Consider the following 16,944-nt stretch of genomic DNA (forward strand, 5'->3'; position numbering starts at 1 on the left):
TTCCTGGCCATCATCTGGTCTTCACTGATTCCCATGCCGAAGGCGCCTACATTGCACATGTGACATTTTTCTCATGGGTTTAATTTCTCCTAAGCCCACTTCACAGAAGTTCTATTTTAATTGCTTTCTGCTCAACTGTTTTGTCTTACTTTAAAAAGACAAGTTTAATCAATGCAAACATCTTTCTGTCTAGGTCTTACAGACCTGTACAAAGTTAACTTTGATGAATGGTTTATTTTAAGCCAAAACATACTCTCTGAACTCTAAGCATAGTTTAGCTTTTGGTGCTCTTTCCAAAGGAAAGAAAATCATAACAATATTCTGTATAGAAAAATTCCAATACTATGTAAGCTGACACCACTTTTGCCTTTGTAAAAAAAATCTCAATGCCTGTATTTAGATCATTACAAATGAAACTTTAAGAAACCTCCTGTATCAATGCTTCTCAAACTTAAACAATGTTAAGATTCCTTGTAAGGGAAAAAAATTCTCACAGATCTTTAGAGTTGGCTTAAATTATTTTTATAATGTTGCATACACAAATATGCATATGTGTAAATGTGCAGGCACAAACCAAAGGAAAAGATTCCTTTATTAAAGATTTTATGCATTTATAAAACCAAAACAAATTTATAAATTAAGTACAAACCAAACAACCAAATGAGGAAACTGAAATTTACAATGTTGATTTAATATAAGTAATGATATTTTGCTGAAACTAAATCACCCTTCTCAACATGAATATTTTACTGATTGTAATGGCACAGACCTACTTAACCACATACCTTGTGATGACTCAATTCTCTCACTAAACTTTGTTTGTACGGTACACCACAATATAATTTGGCTATAACTTGGTGTGACCACATTATTTATTTTTTAAATCCTTCTGTGTTTTTTTTTCTCATAAGTGTGCAACAATTCAGTTAGTACTATTTGCCAATTACAAATGCAAACATAGGCAGTAAAATTGCATTTGCAGAATAACTAATAAAGGGTTGATAAATTTATAAAGATATTCTACCCCACTAGTAATCCAATAAGAATTAAAATGAGAGGCAATTTCCTCTATAAAACTGGCAAAGCTTTTTTAAAAGATAAAATAAACGCAGGTGTGTATGTGTGATCGGCACCCTGGAGCACTCCTGGTGAGACTGGAAACTGGCCTGACCTTTCTGGAAAGCAATTTGGCAGTTGGCATTCACAGACTTAAGAGCTTTCAAAGCCCTTGAATAAGTAATTTCACTTACATGCTTCTATCCTAAGAAAATAATTTTAAAATGTGGGCAAAAATTTTAGTAGAAGGATATTCATGGCAATGTTCTTGTTAACAATGAAGAAATAGGAAACCCCTTAAATGTCCAAAAAGAATAAAAGAAACTACATTATCAACAATTATATAGCTGTTACAAATAATATTTGAGAACAATTTTAGTAACAGTGTATAGTGTTCAAGATAAAACATTGAGTAAAAAAAAAAAAATTAGGATACTGGACTCTATATTCTATATAGTTCTATTAAGTCAAAAATGTAAATATGCAAAGTAAAAAACCCAAGCCAAAACCATGAGTGCATTTTTGGAATGTGGGTCATTTCTGTTTTACTTTTTGTATTTCCTAATTTTTCCAAGTTTTCTATAATAAGTATACAATATTTTTATTTTTAATTAATGTAAACAGCTCTGTAAAGCACAACATATCAGCGGAGACCACCCTAAAACACTTCTTATTGTGAGCTGGAATCACTTCCCAACAACATCCATCCACAGGTTCCAGATTTACTTTCTACAGTTACTATGGCTATAGTCATGTCACTCCTCTGCTTAAGAACCTCCGAAGTCTCTTACCAGGCAAGTGGGCCCCCCAGCTTCACATTCAATGTCCTCCTGGATCTAGTCTCAGCCTTTCCAGTTACATATCCCAATGTACCTCTACCTCACTCTACACAGGTGCTTTCAAACTATGGGTTGCTATGCATTAGTGAGTCATGAAATCAATTTAGTAACCAGCATTAAAAAAAACACACCCAAAAAGAAAATATCAAGTTGCCTTGCACATATATACTTAATACAGTTACTGTCTCGGATGTACACATACACACACAGTATGTATATGTATACTAGGACATGGCTGAAATGCATTTGTTACTGAGTGATGATCAAAGAAGTTTGAAAGACACTGCCGGTGCCACAGCCACATCAGGCCAGCAGGTAGTCCCCAATCTTGCTTTGTACAGTAGTCCCCCTCATAGGCAGTTTCAGTTACCTGAGGTCAACCGGGGTCCAAAAATATTACATGAAAAGTTCCAGAAATAAACAATGCATAAGTTTTAATTGTGTGCTCTTCTTAGTAGTGTGATAAGATCTCTCTCTGTTCAGCTTCATCCCCCTGGGAAATGAATCATTCTTTTTTCCAGAGTATCCACACTATATACACTACTGCCTGTTAGTCACGTGGTAGCCATCTGGGTTATCAGATTGACTGTCACGGTATTACAGTGCTTGTGTTTGTAACCCTTATTTTACTTAAAAATGGCCCCAAAACGCAAGAATAGTGACGCCGACAATTTGGACATGCCAAACAGAAGCCTTAAAGTGCTTCCTTTAAATGAAAAGGTGACCACACTACAATAAGGTATTTTGAGAGAGAGATCACACTCACATAACTTTCATTACAGCGTATTGTTATAATTGTTTTGTTGTATTATTAGTTGCTGTTGCTAATTTCCTACTGTGACTAATTTATAAATTAAACTTTAGCATACATATGTATATACAGGAAAAAACAGAGTACATATATGTAAGGTTCAATACTATCTCAGTGTCAGGCATCCACTGCGGGTCTGGGAATGCATTCCCCGAGGATAGGGAGACCTAGTGCACTGCCTTTGACACCACTGTTCCCCAGCCAGGCGCTCTCCTCACTCTCTGTCTGCTGAAATCCTTCAAGGCCCTAATAAGACACCACCTCCTCCCTAAGTGTTCCAGCTTTCCTCCTCATCTGTAATCCTAAAATGATGGTGTCATACCTTTCTTATGCCACTCAAAACAGCCTGCCTTGTATGGCTATGTCTGTACACAAAGAGTACCTGGAGGGCAGGGCTGTGTCTTACCGACCTTTGGGTCCTTCAGAGGCCCGGGTGTGTAGGGAACCTCGTTGATTCTCAATAAATGTCTGCCCAACGGAGTATTTTCTGTATCTCCTCCCAGGAGCACGTTGCGATGTTCTTCCTCCTGTTTTCTTGCCCATAGGTTCCCTAGGGCCAATGTTATCTATGGTGGTGTCTCTAAAAACCAGTTTGTCCTGAAAACTCTCATCACCAGAAGGAATGAAAGAAATCAGTATATGTTTTTACCCATTTAAAATAGATTTCCTTTATTTGAGAGCGTGCCTCTCTTATATTTTTGGTGTTAAGATGTATTTTTGTGGAGCAATGTCAACAAATTAGAAAATAATAGTTGGTTTTTAGTGTGTGTGTACTTACTGTCCTTACGTGGAAAAACACAAAGCTCTCAATTCTATGTTCGTCTTTAAAATGATAGAAAGAAAAAATTACAGGTTGCAAACTCCAAAAGCCTGGGAAATCAATTGCCCTTCTGGGACGGCTGAAGATAGAAGGTTCACTTTCTTAAAGGCTAGATAGATTCATTGGCTTAGGGCTGGAGAACTGTTTCTCTTCTCATCTCAAGGGCTGTTATTGTTCTGCGCTCCTCCCGACATTTCCATTCTCTTGTTCCCCAAGAGGTTAATCACCCCTTAGTCCCTGGGGTGGGACGGTGTATTTCTGGCCCTTTAAGTGAGGGCGTGGCGTAGAGGGGCGGACCGCCCAGGCGAGTCAAGGGCGAGTGGAGGAAAGCGGAAGCGTGGCCCGTAGTGGTAGACACTGCGCGTGCGTAAGGCTAGAGCAGGGGGCGGGGTCACGTGGGCCGGGGCCCGGGGCAGGAATGGCCACAAGCGCAGGTGAGGAATCTCGGGAGGGGGTGCGGGTGGGGGTGGGGACAGTAGTGAGGGGCTGTTCGCCGGGCGGGAAAAGAACACACCTCAGGTCCCTGAGCCGCCGCCCTTTCCTGTCGCGCGACAGCGGCGCGGCCTCTGGGTGGCTGAAGGGGCGGCCACTGACAGGCTAACTGGACCGGGGCCCACCGGCCGGGTGGGGTGACTCGGGCGGAACGGTGAGCCCTTGGTTTGGCCTGGGACTAGGTCGGGCAGTTTCCACTTGCTGATAAACGAATGGGAGGCTGAGAGACAGGTGCACTCGCTCCCCTAGATGATGAGAGTAGGAGGCCGGTGATAACACCCCTCCCCCGGGCGGAGCAGGTGTGCAGCCCGCCTTTCGGCGTGGGGCGCATGTGTAAGCTCCTCCATCCCTCGAGGACTGGGGTGAATATGCTCCCCAAGCGTGAGGCTGGGGCTTAGATGGGGTGTCCACCTTTTAGGATTGGTGCGCACTCTGTTAGGCTGGTGCCAGTTTCTCTGCCTGCAAGGTGTGCCCCAGAGTGAGGGCGGCAAGGGAACAGGTGGGTCTCTAACGTTCAGGGCTACTCCCGTGGCCTGGTTAGTTCTCTCAAGTGTGGTACCTGGGGAAGGAGGGAATCAGCAGCCTAAAGTGTTTAGGTGTGTTTCAAAGGAGATTAGGGTGAGATGAAGTAGGATTACCTCCATGGCCATAGGTAATCAAGAACACTTGGAGCCTTCTCCAAATAGATATGCATCCTCCGTACCCTACTAAATATTAGACTAATATTAGAATGGACAGGAAAGCTTGTGTCCTCTGCATTATCCACCTTCTACCGTACCCTCCTGAGCGCTGCACCCCCCACCCCCAAAACGCAAAACACACAACACACACGAAACCCAAGCCAAACAGACATGGACGTTGTTAATTTGTAGCACCAACTCTGCTACAGATGTCTGTGATGGGGAGATAATTACATGTCAGGTGTGTGTGTTTGAAGTATATTTAATACAAATGGGGATGGAGGATCTACATATGTTTGTGTAAAGATAGGGGTTTGCTCATGGTTCAAGTTAAGCAGAGAGTAGATATTGAATCCTCTGGCAGTAGCTGGCTTGTTCCACAGAATGTAGAATAAAGATAAGTGTGGGGGTGGGCAAGATTCTGGTTGAACTATGGGGCTTCATATGTTAAAGAGACATAGTTACATGTGAAAAAATTCTTTCCAGAGCTCTAAGAGTAATACGTGATTTTCTTTTATATATTTCCTTTGTGCCTGGATGTATGTTTTCCATCCCGCTACTAAGCAGATGGATGTTAGTCTGTCTCAGAATATTAGGATATCTTGATTTTTAGCTATATCTCGCTCTTTTCATAGACATTTGAACCACTGAGACACCAAAAGTCAGTTATGTGTGTAAATGAAAAGTAAGGCCCTTTGAACTTAATGAAGTATGTTTAACTTTTGATCTTTTTATAGTTTTCACAGAGGTTGGATAGTATCTTCTCTTGACCCACAGCTTCAGGTGTTATATGTGTATATTTGTAAGATTAAACTGTTCTGTTCTTAACTGAACTTTGAATTAATGTTTGAATTATCTCCATTCTGTATAATAGCCCCTGTGTTACATCTTCCAAGTTTCCAAGCACCCAGAGTAAAGAGAAAACTCCTACCTTCAATATTTACAAAACCAAGGGAAGGACACTGATTGGCCAAATTGGACTCAAGAATATTCTCTGCCTACTCTTCTGGCTAGGCAGATATGGTATTTGACTGGCAGCACCACCAATTACATGGTTGGAGTGAAGAAGGAGCAGTTTTCCAGAGGAATGGTGGTGAAGGTGCATGTTTTAACTGTAGTCGAATTTGTTTTTTCCACTGCAGTTCAGCAAGAAGCCTCCTCTTGCTCTTTCAGAAAGTAAAAAATAAAAATAAATCTCTTGTGACTGTACATCTTCCTTGACACCTAACCAAGACAAATTGAGGTGGCAATTTAATTAATTGGTAGTTAATTAAGATGGGTGGGAAGGCCACCATCTACTCAGCCTACAACTGAATGCAATCCTGTCTTTTGTGAATTTAACTTTCCACCCATACCAGTTCAGTGAAGAAGAAAAAAGAATATATTTCAGCCCACACAAGGCTCATGTGCTTCTTAGGAGGAGTTCTCTGAGGTTGGGATGAGTCTTTGACAGAGATTCTTATAATGGAATCTCTTATAACGGAGATCCTTTCTTAGAAGCTGAAAAGAAGTGATTTTTTTTCTCTTTTATTCATTTTACTTATTGCCTCAAACACATATTGATATAAAGCTGATGAATAATGTCAGGGTTCATACGTAATATAGATATTTGTAGACTTGGTTCTTGTTTTGTATTTGTTACAGGGGATTTAGGTTTTTGTTTTTTAGAATGAGGCTATCAGAGTTATGTCTGATGATTCATAATAGTAACTTAGCACCATGTGCAGGTAGGTCTCAGGTACTCTTCTTTTTTTAATGTCGTTTATTTTTAAAATTAAATTTATTGGGGTAACATTGGTTAATAATATTATATAAGTTTCAAGTGTACAATTCTGTAATACATCATCTGTATATTGCATTATGTGCTCACCACCCAAAGTCTAGTCTCTCTCCGTCACCATATATTTGACCCTCTTTATCCTTCCTCCACCACCTCCCTTCCCCTCTGGTAACCACCCTTCTGTTGTCTGTGTCTCTTAGTTTATTTTGTTCATTTGTTGCTTTCTGTTTTATATCCCACATATTATTGAAATTATATGGTTCTTGTCTTTTTCCATCTAACTTATTTTGCTTAGTGTGATACTTTCAAGATCTATCCATGTTGTCACAAATGGCAGTGTTTCATCCTTTCTTATGGCTGAGTAATAGTCCATTATATGTATGTACCACACCTTCTTTATCCAGTCATTCACTGAATAACACTTAGGTTGTTTCCATGTCTTGGCTACAGTGTGTAATGCTGCAGTGAACATAGGGTTACATATATCTTTATGGATAAATGTTTTCAAATTTTTTGGGTAGATACCCAGAAAAGGGGTTGCTGGGTCATATGGTAGCTCTATTTTTAATTTTGGGGGGAAATTTCCATACTACTTTCCATAGTGGCTGTACCAATTTACAGCAGCGAATGAGGGTTCCTTTTACTCCACATCCTCTGCAGCAGTTTCTTTCTTGTCTTATTGAAAATAGCCGTTCTAACAGGTGTGAGATGGTATCTCATTGTGGTTTTGATTTGCATTTCCCTTATAGCTATTAAAGTTGAACATCTTTTCATGTATTTGTTGACCATTTGTACGTCTTTGGAAAAATGTCTGTTCAGGCCCTCTGTTCGTATTTTAATTGGATTGTTTTTTCGTTGTTGGATTGTATGAGTTCTTTACATATTTTGGATATTAGCTCCATTTTTGTTGGTTGCCTTTTTGTTTTGTTGAAGGTTTCTTTTGCTGTCTATAAGCTTTTTTAGTCCCATCCTTTTTTCTTTTTTTTTTTTTGCTTTTACTTCCTTTGCCTTTGGGGTCAAGTTTATAAAATCCTCTCAGAGACCAAGGTCCATAAGTTTAGTACCTATGTTTTCGTCTATGTATTTTATTGTTTCAGATCTTATATTTAAGTCTTTAATCAATTTTGAGTTTATTTTTGCGTATAGTGTCAAATAGCAGTCTAATTTCATTCTTTTGCATGTGGCTTTCCAATTTTCCCAGGACCAGTTATTGAAGAAGCTTTCTTTCTTCCATTGTATGTTTTTGACTCCTTTGTCAAAAATTAGTTGCCCATGTACATACATGCTGTTTATTTCTGAGCTCTCAATACTGTTCCATTGGTCTGTGTATCTGTTTTTCTGCTCATACCATACTGTTTTGATTATTGTAGCTTCATAGTATAATTTGAAGTTAGGGAGTATGATACTTTGTTCTTTTTTTCTCAGTATTACTTTGGCTATTCAGGGCCTTTTGTGGTCCATACAAATTTAATGATTTTTGTTATATTTCTTTGAAAAATGCCATTGAGATTTTGATGGGGATTGCATTATATTTGTATATTGCTTGAGGTAATATGGCCATTCTTACAATCCATTAACATGGGATATTTTTCCATGTGTCTTCTTCAATTTCTTTCAACAATGCCTTGTAGTTTTCAGTGTATAGGTCTTTTACTCCTTTGTTAAGTTTATTCCTAGGTATTATATTCTTTTTGTTGCAATTGCAAATGGAATTGTTTTTATTTCTTTTTGATATTTCATTGCTAGTTTATAGGAATACAAGGGATTTTTTGTACATTGATTTTGTATCCTGCAACTTTATTTATTTATTGTTTCTAATAGGTTTTTGGTGGAGTCTTTAGGGTTTTTTATATATAGAATCATGTCATCTGCAAAAAGTGGCGGTTTTACTTCTTTATTTACAGCTTGGATGCCTTTTATTTCTTTCTCTTGCCTGATTGCTCTGGTTAGGACTTCAATATGATGTTGTATAACAGTGGTGAGAGTGGGCATGCTTGTCTTGTTTCTGATCTTAGAAGAAAATCTTTCAGTTTCTCACCATTGAGTATAGTAGCTGAGTGTCATAATGGCCTTTATGTTGAGGTACTTTCCTTCTATACCGTTTTTTTTTTTAGTGTTTTAATCATAAATGTATGGTGTATTTTGTCAAGTGCTTTTTCTGCATCTATTGATATGAACATAAGATTTTAGTTTTTATTTTGTTAATGTAGTGTATCCTATTGATTGATATGTGTATGTTAAAAACGTCCTTGTGCCCCTGGAAGGAATCCCACTTGATCATGGTGTATTATCTTTTAAATGTACTATTGTATTCCATTTGCTAGTATTTTGTTTAGAATTTTTGCATGTATATTCATAAGAGATATTGGCTTATCATTTTCTTTTGTGTTGTCCTTGTTGAGGTTTTGGCATTAGGGTAATGAGTTAGGAAATATTGCCTCTTTTTTGGCAGAATTTGAGAAGCATAGGTATTAAGTCTTTGACTGTTTGGTAGAATTCACTAGTGAAGCCATCCGGCCCTACACTTTTTTTTTGAGAGAGATTTTTGAAGACCGTTACTATCGAATGGTCTATTTAGATTTTCCAATTCTTCATGATTCAGTCTAGGAAGGTTATTTATTTCTAAGAACTTGTTTATTTCTTCTAATTTATTAAATTTGGTGGTGTATAGCCTTTAATAGTATCCTTGTGTAGTCCTTTGTATTTCTGTAGTGTCCTTTGTAATTTCTTTTTTATTTCTGATATTGTTTATTTGGGCCTTTTCTCTTTTTTTCCCTTGGTAAATCTAGCCAGAGATTTGTCAGTTTTATTTACCTTTTCAAAGAACCAGCTCTTTGTTGCCTTAATTTTTTTGTTGTCTTTTTGTTTTCTATTTCGTTTAATTCTGCTCTCATTTTTATTATTTCCTTCCTTCTACTGTCTTCGGGCTTTGTTTTGTTCTTTTTCTAGTTCTTTAAGGTGAAATGATAGGTTATTTGAGATTTCTTTTGTTTCTTGAGGTAGGCCTGTAATGCTGTAAACTTCCTTCTTATTACCACTTTTGCTGCATCCTAAAATTTTTTGATATGTCTTATTGTCATTCTCATTTGTCTCTATCTTTTCATCTCTTCTTTTATTACTTCTTTGACCCAGTCATTGGTCAGTAGCATGTTGTTTAATCTTCACATATCTGTGGTTTTTCCAGCTTTCTTCTTGCAGTTGATTTCAAATTTCAAAGTGTTGTGGTTAGAGAATATGCTTGGTATGATTTCAATCTTAAATTTGTTGAGGCTAGTTTTCGGCCCCAATGTATGAATTCCTTGAGAATGTTCCATATCAGGCACTCTTCTTTTCCTTCACTTTTCTTTTTAACATTTATTGTTCTGTATGTACTTCCTAAGTTTTAAATGATCACTCTTCTCTTTTAGACATTTACCAAGAGAAGAGAAAAGGAAACAATTTAGGCATTTTCATAGTGGCAGCTCTAAGCGCTGGGACCGTAGTTACCTAAATGGGCCTGTTCTTGGAAAGAAACTCAGGGGTCAGGTAAGCAGCTCATCTCAGTATATAGTAGCATTGCATCAAACACAGGGTCTGTTTCTAAAGTACATGAGTAAGGTGAAATTGAGTACCCTTGAAAATGGAGTACCCTCAAAGTACCCTGGGAAGGAGTCATGTTGGAGACTGACATAGGATCTCTCAGGAATTCCAGCACAGCCAGTTTTTGCTGCATATTGGAATGGAATGGCATGCTGTTTGTTATTTTGAGCACAGATGAAATTGCTCGTGCATGCAAAAACTGAGACTGACCAAAAGGACAGCAGATACCCATTTCCTCTCCCAGGCTCACGCTGAAGCATGTAGTTATTGAGTGGAACCGTATACAGAGTCCCTAGCTCTTTGTGAGTCTTTTTTTTTTTTTTTTAAATCTCTTTCCCTTTGTTGTAGATAATAGTTGAATTCCTGTAGATTGAATGGACATGTGATATATTTTCACTGTTTTCATCTTGACCTATAGGCTGAATTAATGAAAAAGAACATGAAACATCTGAAATTGTAGAGTTTTTGTCATGTTACACATGAGCAAAATGATCACTAAAAATAAAATCAGTGTTATGGATTTAAAAAAAATCTCACCTAGATGTAAAGAGTGGAACTTGCAAGGTGGTAGGCTTTTTGGTATAGGACTAATCACATCTTATTTTGAATGACCAGAACTGCTCTTTGAAGCTCTGGAAACCAGTGATAAAGTGTTTCTTGGCTGTTTACCTAGGGAATGAGGGAGGGGATGATGGGCTGGCTGGATTGGTGGGTTGATTAGCTACTGTGTAATTAGGCATTGGGCATACAATAGTGAACAAGACTCATCTGGTCTTTGCTCTCCTGGAACCCGAGTCCCAGTAGAGGGGAAGGAGTGGTGGTTCAGACACTGAAGAAATGATCATGATACGATTAGTGTAATAAAGAGGACAATATTGTAGGTGTGTATTAATAGGGAACCTAGTCTAGTTGACCAGGACAAAAAAGGCTTTTTTAGGAATCAAAGTTTTAGCTGGTATCTGAAGGATGAATATGATCAGCAGTAGTTGAAAAGTCTGAATAAATAAAGGTAAAACTCAGTTGTAACTTGGCTTATTATGGCGTAGATTCCTATATGCTATGAGACAATATCCTCTGGAGTTTAACAATTACAGGAAATAAAACTGATGTATTTAATTTGCAACACAGGTGTTATTCCTATCTTCCAGTTTCTGTGTTAGCAAATATTTATTGAATGTTTACATAGCTATGTAAGTCATTGGGCCCAGTGATGTGGAGTATACAAAGAAGCATGGCCCCATTTTTATTGTATAGTTGGGGAGAGAAGACATAGTCACATGGTAAGTTACCTAATGAATCAGTATGAGGAAAGTGGCATGACACTGTTCTAAAGAAGATATGCATTCTGGATTCAGAGGATGCTTGGGGGAAGGAGGGTGCCCAGAAGGAAGAAGGAAAGAAGGAACTCAGATAAATGGAGAAGAAAAGGAAAGGGAAGGTGAAGTAGAGTAAGCAGACATGGAGGGAAAGTGGAAACTGTTTTTGAAGGACTGAATACAAATAGTAGTTTAGTTGTAAAGGAAAGTAGGTTCAACTCATGTGCTGTCTGGAATCATAGGCTTAGAATTTGTAACTTTATCCTGTAGGCATTGGGGAGCTGTTAAAAATGAGTCCATTTACCTGAGAAATATAGTAGAAAACTAATAGAATTTAATCCTCTATTGTATTATTATTATTTTTTTTTACAAAACAAACCACAGGAAGATACAACAAAGCAAAGACATAAATGGAAGAGGAAAAATACTTGGATTGGGAAAGCCAGAAACAAATTGGCATGTAAAATAGTTTCCATATCATGATTTTGTGATATCTTTCTGGGACATAGTAAATTAAAAACAACAACAACAGTAACACACAGTTGATTTGATTTCACTGTAAAAAAGTTCTAAGATCCTGGAACTTGAGAACAGTTGGGAATGTTTTCCAAAGTGAAAAAACCAAAACCAAAAAACTGTTGAAAGAGTTCCACATTGACCTTGCCTAATCTAGGTCACATTCTAGAGTTATTATTCAGTTGGCCAATGTCATAATCGGGTCATTGCTGTTTATATGGTACATATATATATTTTAATGGCCCTTGAATCTATTATTCATTGGTTGGGAATAACCTTATTAGTAGGGAACAACCTTGGGAACTATCAAGATGTCAGATAATCTTAAGTCGGAATTATTAAAATATTAGTTTATCAGCACTCAGAAGAGGACAACATACTGGGTAATCATGAGTCTGTGACATACATTTCCTGTCATATTAATCTGATTTCATTCTGGGAGAGACTAAGACAATTGATGTTAACTGTTGTGTTGTCTGCAGATACTATCTGGCATGGCATTGCCTTAAGAATGATAAAAACACTAGGTTACCCAATGATTAGGTGAAGAACTAGTCGTAGAATTGTATCTCAAGAGGAAAGTATCAGTAGTTCATTGCCAACCTTTGCACTGAGATAGCACTTAAATGATATCTGAAGTCTCTGTCTGCATCAAGTGTGTAATATTAAGTGTCATATATTAAGCATTTCATCATCATTCTGCATATTGAAATGAAGAGCTTGCTCAATAAATATTTGGGCAACACCAAGTAACAAGGGCAGGGTTAGTATTTCAGAATGTTGGAGATCTTGTCAGAAACAAACTAATTGAAGTTTGTTAGTATATTTGTTCTCTATTATTAATGTGACAAATTGCCACAAATTTAGTGGCTTAAAACAGCATAGATTTATTACTGCACAGTTCTGTAGTTCACAAATCCAGCACCGGTCTTAGTAGGCTAAATTCAAGCTGTGGCAGGACTGGGGGTTTTCTGGAGGCTCTAGGAGAGAATCCATCTACTTTTGCAGCTTCTAAAAATTGAGTGAATTCCTTGGCTTGTGCCACCCATCCTTCATCTTCAAAGCTTGCAATATAGCATCTCTCTGCTTCTGTTGTCACACCTCTTTCTTTGACACACTTTTCTGCCTCCCTTTTCAACTGCTCAAGACCCTTTTGATACATTGGACCCACCAGACGTCCAGGATAATCTCCCCAACTAAAAACCCTACTTTCATCACATCTACTAAATCCCTTTTGACATGTAAGGTAGCATAGCCACAGGCTTTGGGGATTAGGATGGGCATCATTGGGCACTATTATTCTGCCTACCACAGATAGGTTCAGGTACAACTCAGTTTCTAAAAAATATACAGAAGCGGCTCTAGTGAACTCTTTCTTTCTTTTTTTTAAATGAGCATTGTGACCTTTTGATTCAGCGGATCTGTTTGGGTTGGAAAAATTTGTTGACTAACATAAAAAAAAGAAAAACTGCTGGTAAGTGACAAAAGAGAAAGTTGATGTAAAGAAAAGGCATACTTTTAGAATGAATTAGTAGTATAAGACACTTATCATAATTAAAAGTTTTTATTAAGTGTGTGTATCGCTTTGCTGGGAGCTGTGCTAGTCTTAGGCAAAACCCCACAATTCATCTCATGAAGAAACTTCTAATGTGATAGTAGAAGCTTATCCTTCTGATAAGGTATTCTTCTGATATGCTTAGCATGGGCTACATCTTTACAAAAATACTGGATCTTGTTTCAGGGCCTTAAACTTTAGAAGGATTTGGAGATTTTGAGGAAATTTTAAATGATGATAGCTAATATTTCTTGAAAACCTGTTGTGTGTCCAGGTATTATTTTAAATGCTTTACAGTCAGTGTATCATTTATTTCTACAAAATAGGTAGTTGCATTCCTGGGAGTTGGGACTATCAATTGTAAGGGACAAAAGAAAGAAAATTGGGAGAGGATGTTGGCTTATGTGTCTAAATTGCTGAAGGCGATAGCCAGAGCTAACTTCATAGAAGGTTGGAAACTTAGGGCTTGAATGATATCAAGACACTCTTCCCTCTTCTTTTCTACTTGTGTTTGTGGGTTGATTTCATTCTTGCTAAAGAATCTGTACTCAGAATGTAAATTCTGTCCTTAGAGGTGGATTCCTAGTAACAAATGCATAGTAGGTGTTTGTTTGATATGTGTTGAATAAATGATCTCCTTTTCTGCAGAACAGGGTGAGCTGGGGGCAGGTCTAGGGTGAGGGTGCTGTCCAGCCTTATTACTCATTGTTTAGAAAACAGTGGAAATGGCTGTTCCTCACCAGTTCTATTTTAATGAATCCTGGTGAAGGACTCTGGCTACTTTAGGCAATCTCTATTACTAGGGGATTTTTGATTGGCAGCCTCCACAAGAACCACATGTTTGAAGGAGCCCTTCCCAGAACAAGAGGTGCTGCTCTGTGTAAACAACACCAAGGGCCACAGGAGTTCATCTTAACAGATGTAAAAATAGAGAGACTCCGAAAGGTACAGATTGACCAAGGTTACAGGTAGGAACTGGTAAAGCCCAGATTCAAACATGATTTTAATTGACTCTTTGACTTGTGTTCTTTCCACTTTGCTACCACATCACATCAATCACAGGAGCTCAGTGAGGTGAAGGTTGGAAAGGAAATAGGGTAGCATGGCAGGAGCCAGAAAAGAATTGTTTTCCTTTATGAGTTATTTTGGAAAGACAAATGCAAAGAATGAAACATTTTAGGTTATTGATCATTTAAACAAAAGTTTTCCTTTTTTTCTGTGGTCTTTTCCACTATTTAAAAATACGTGTTTGTGTGTGTATGTGTGAATAAATCTCAGAAACTGTCCTCAGGAACCACTGAATGTAAATTAGATTGTGCATGTTTGCAAACACCCTTGACTAATTATAATCATATTTGCTAAGTGGTACAAATAAGAGCGAACTTTATTAAGAAGTAATTTTTCATGAGCCAACTCAGTTTTCTTTGAAGAAAGGCATATAAATGCTAATATTGCTACCATATTTGGCTTATTGCAAAAGAAACAGTACATTTAGTAACTGAGATTGGAAAGATACTTTCTAATGTTGCCAGATACAGAGTACCGTCTATGATGTCTTCTAGGAATATATTTAATACATGTGTTTTATAGAACAGAGCCTAGAGTCTATCTTCTGTAACATGTGAAAGACATTAATCTCTATTTAGTAATACACCAAATGTACTAGCTAGAAAAAAATGGTCTCAGCTTTTAAAAAACCAGTCTTCATGAGTCTTATACATAGTAGATATTAATTCTATTAGTCTGACAAAACTGAAACACTAAAGGAAGTGAAATTAATTTTAAGTGCAGGTATACAGGGGATAAATGGTGATAAAAAATAAATTAAAATAAAGAAAAATGAGCCTAATTAGATAAAATTTTGTGTTTTGGGCATGTTATATATTTTTTAAAAAACAACTAATTCTCCACTCCCTTTTAAAAGATTCTTTCAGTGGCTCAGTGGTTGTCAGCCTTTTTTTACCTTCACATCACTAAGGAGTAAGAGTAAGAGGAGTTTGTATGGTGGGAAGAGTTGATTTTATTATCATTACTATGACATTGTTTCTGTTTTCATATTTTTGTTTCTTTATTCTAACCAGGTTTTAAAAGTTTGGTCACTTGGAGTCTAATTATAACATAAACTAAAAACATTTAAAAGTAAATTTAATCATTGAACTTATAATTATTTTTTCGTGACTATATTTTTAGTTTTCTAGAATTTTTTTTTTTTTAATATATCTTTATTGATTTCAGAGAGAGGAAAGGAGAGGCAGAGAGAGAGATAGAAACATCAGTGATGAGAGAGTCATTGACCGGCTGCCTTCTGCATGCCCCTGACTGGGGATCGAGCCCACAACCCGGGCATGTGCCCTGACTGGGAATCAAACCCCAATTACCTGGATCCCAGGTCGATGCTCAACCACTGAGCCACGGCCGGCCGGGCAGTTTTCTAGAAATTTTGCAGACAATTCTTTGCTGGACAATTTTGCGAGTAAATGAAATTGCCTGTTTCTTTTTGATATGGTACTGTATTATTTAGAGCTGCAAAACCTACAAAAAAATTGCTTTTTTTTTTTTTTTTTTTTTTTAGTATTTCAGTTTTCCCTGAAAATGTCCTTGTTTCTCTATACTAGCTTTCTTTCTAGAAATCTCTAGTTGGTGGAATTATTTCATTTCAGCATCATTGTTACTTACCCCAATTAATCTGAACCCTTAGATTTGCTAGTGTCATATTAAGCGACTAGCTAACCATTCTGGGCCCTTTGTGTCTACATAAGGCTTCCTGAGAGATCTGTGCCCTGAATGGATACCAGTGACAAAGATGGTCTATATGCTTGTCTACAGAGGAACTGGAGATCCACTCTAAGGTTTAGGAATGTGAGGAAGGGGTTAATTGTAGCTTTTGGCACCAGTTTACCCTTATGCTCTTACATACATAAATCTAGTTAGTACCAGGTCTAGTGGCTGAGTTTATCCCAAGCCTGTCACTATCACCAGGCTTATGACTTTGGGTGGAGGGTCACTTTCTAGACTCCTGAGTTAGATGTTCCTCCTTTATGCTCCCATAGAAACCCTACCTCCATATCATATCCCCATACCGTACTGTAAATTTCCGTTTGACTATAATCAGATGATTGAGTTTCCACAAAAGTCTGACCAAGTAAGTTTCAGAATGTCTAGTTGAGGAAATCTAAACAACGTATTATTTTCTTTTTTGAAGAGAGATCATCATTCAGGTCATCATGATCTAAGGCCAAAAAACAAAACAAACAAAAACTTGCTTGGATTGACTGAATACAATTCTTAAAAGTAAATATGGAAAATGAACCAGACCATGAAAATGTAGAACAGAGTCTCTGTGCCAAGACTACTGAAGAAGAACTGAATAAATCCTTCAATCTAGAAGCTTCGCTTTCCAAATTCTCTTACATAGATCTGGATAAGGAACTGGAGTTCAAAAATGATCTGGTAAAAATTCAACTTTTGTTAAGTGATGATGTTTAGCCAAAATGTTGATT

The 16,944-nt window shown here is 37.4% G+C and overlaps 1 protein-coding gene across 3 annotated transcripts in view; it reads left to right on the forward strand.

The window, feature by feature from the left end:
- Positions 1–3,901: 3,901 nt before the first annotated feature.
- VPS8 (VPS8 subunit of CORVET complex) overlaps positions 3,902–16,944 on the forward strand; it is a 200,586-nt gene continuing 187,543 nt past the window's right edge. Inside the window, exons 1-3 of one of the 3 annotated variants that reach the window (XM_081138242.1) lie at positions 3,902–3,960; positions 5,573–5,797; positions 16,647–16,894. In XM_081138242.1, the coding sequence (XP_080994368.1) occupies positions 16,742–16,894 (153 nt within the window). In that variant the 5' untranslated portion in view covers positions 3,902–3,960; positions 5,573–5,797; positions 16,647–16,741. Of the gene's footprint in view, positions 3,961–5,572; positions 5,798–9,885; positions 10,004–16,646; positions 16,895–16,944 lie in introns of those variants that run through there. The other 2 variants (XM_081138241.1, XM_081138243.1) reach the window with 2 other exon arrangements.

The sequence above is a fragment of the Miniopterus schreibersii genome, assembly GCF_964146895.1.
Source record: "Miniopterus schreibersii genome assembly, chromosome: 5".
NCBI lineage: Eukaryota > Metazoa > Chordata > Mammalia > Chiroptera > Miniopteridae > Miniopterus > Miniopterus schreibersii.